The sequence below is a fragment of the Benincasa hispida genome, chromosome 2 (genome assembly GCF_027475165.1).
Source record: "Benincasa hispida cultivar pf3 chromosome 2, pf3_genome.v1.1, whole genome shotgun sequence".
In the NCBI taxonomy this organism is placed as follows: domain Eukaryota; kingdom Viridiplantae; phylum Streptophyta; class Magnoliopsida; order Cucurbitales; family Cucurbitaceae; genus Benincasa; species Benincasa hispida.
The window spans coordinates 28,326,594-28,328,284 of record NC_143479.1 but is presented as its reverse complement, the minus strand read 5'-3'; the positions used below and the strand labels follow the sequence as shown (position 1 = coordinate 28,328,284).

The following is a 1,691-nucleotide window of genomic DNA, read 5'->3' as shown; positions in this document are numbered from 1 at the left end:
CTTTGAATACAAACTCGATAACGATTATTATTGCCCAAAAATGCAGGGGCCTTTACAAACAACCGCAAATGTAAAAGGATTTATACAAACCGAGGCTATTCATCCCGAAAACATCCATTAATCTGGCACATCCACAGAAGATTTAACAATTAAAATAGCGTAAAAATGCACCCACCATGAATGTATATGTTATTTCCTTACAACAGATGAAATTGGAGTATCAGAAACCTAGCTCTGATACCAATTGTAGGATCTCATACCGAGAGTTCCATGAGCAGCCACTGACTACTTTTCAAGATGGGTTGAGGCTGTCGCTCTAAGGGAAGCTAAGAAAGAAAACGTGGTGGATTTTATCCGCACTCATATCATTTATCGATACGATATTCCCCATCGGATCGTGACAGATAACGGGAGACAATTCTCTAACAATTTGATGGATAGGTTTTGTGAAAAATTCAAATTCAAGAAGTATAAGTCATCCATGTATAGCGTCATCGTAAACGAGTTGGCAAAGGCATTTAACAAGACATTGTGCAACCTGCTGAAGAAAATTGTTTCCAAGTCGAAGAGAGCTTGGCAAGAGAAGATCGGTGAAGCATTGTGGGCTTATCGCACCACTCACCGTACCCCTACAGGAGTCACCCCATACTTTCTCGTTTATGGGGTAGATGTTGTCCTTCCTCTGGAAAGAGAAATTTCATCGCTAAGAATGGTGGTGCAAGAAGGGCTAACTACAGAAGACAACGCCAAACTACGACTCCAAGAGTTGGAAGCACTGGATGAAAAACAATTAGAAGCTCAACAAGCATTGGAATGTTATCAGGCACGAATGTCTAAAGCCTTCGATAAGCATGTAAAGCCTCGATCCTTTCAAGTCGGTGATCTAGTGCTCAACGTAAGGAGACAAATTATCACGAAGATACATACGGGGAATAAGTTTACACCTAAATGGGATGGGCCCTACGTCGTCACAGAAGTCTACACAAATGGAGCATACAAGATAGTTGATCAAGATGGGCTAAGAATTGGCCTAATCAACGACAAGTTTCTCAAAAGTTTTATGCTTAACAAATGTTAAAAAAAAAAAAACCCGTTGTACGAACTACGTTACGACTTGATCCCTGTCATTATAAAGGATACGTAGGCAAATTAAAGAAATTTAAGTTCAGTTGCACACAAAAAGAAAATACTCTTTTGAATTACGTTATGACTTAATCCCTGTCATTATAAAGGGTACGTTGGCAGCTTAAAGAAATTTAAGTTCAGTCACTTGATAAAATATATATATATATATGTGTGTGTGTGTGTGTGTGCATGTACATGAGTGCAATGAAAAAAATAGATAAATAAACAAATAAGAGAAGCAGAAATTTAAAAGAAGCTACAAGACGCCAGAGAACATCACTGAGAAAATGACAAAAAAAAAACTTCCATATAAGAGATTTCAGCACTACAATAGTCGAATCCAGTAGCTAAAAAGAGAGGAAAAAATCCTAGGCCACTGCCTACTGAGGTACGCCTAATCTAATAAGACAAGCAACGTCAAGTCAAGGTACCTAGTGGTAGTTCCCCAGCTCATGCTACATGGCTTCTAACATATGGCGTAGGACATCAAAAGCTTTGTCGTCCTTGTCAGAAAGGATGAGGGTGGTCTCGATCTCGTTTATCACCCCCTGCATCTCCGAGGCTTC

General features: G+C 39.4%; 1 protein-coding gene across 1 annotated transcript; it reads left to right on the top strand.

Annotated features, from left to right (window-relative positions):
- The first annotated feature begins 481 nt into the window (after nucleotides 1–481).
- On the top strand, nucleotides 482–1,078 carry LOC150037785 (uncharacterized). The gene has a single exon (XM_090311029.1). The coding sequence runs from the start codon at nucleotides 482–484 to the stop codon at nucleotides 1,076–1,078; it is 597 nt and encodes a 198-aa protein (XP_090167155.1).
- Nucleotides 1,079–1,691: the final 613 nt, after the last annotated feature.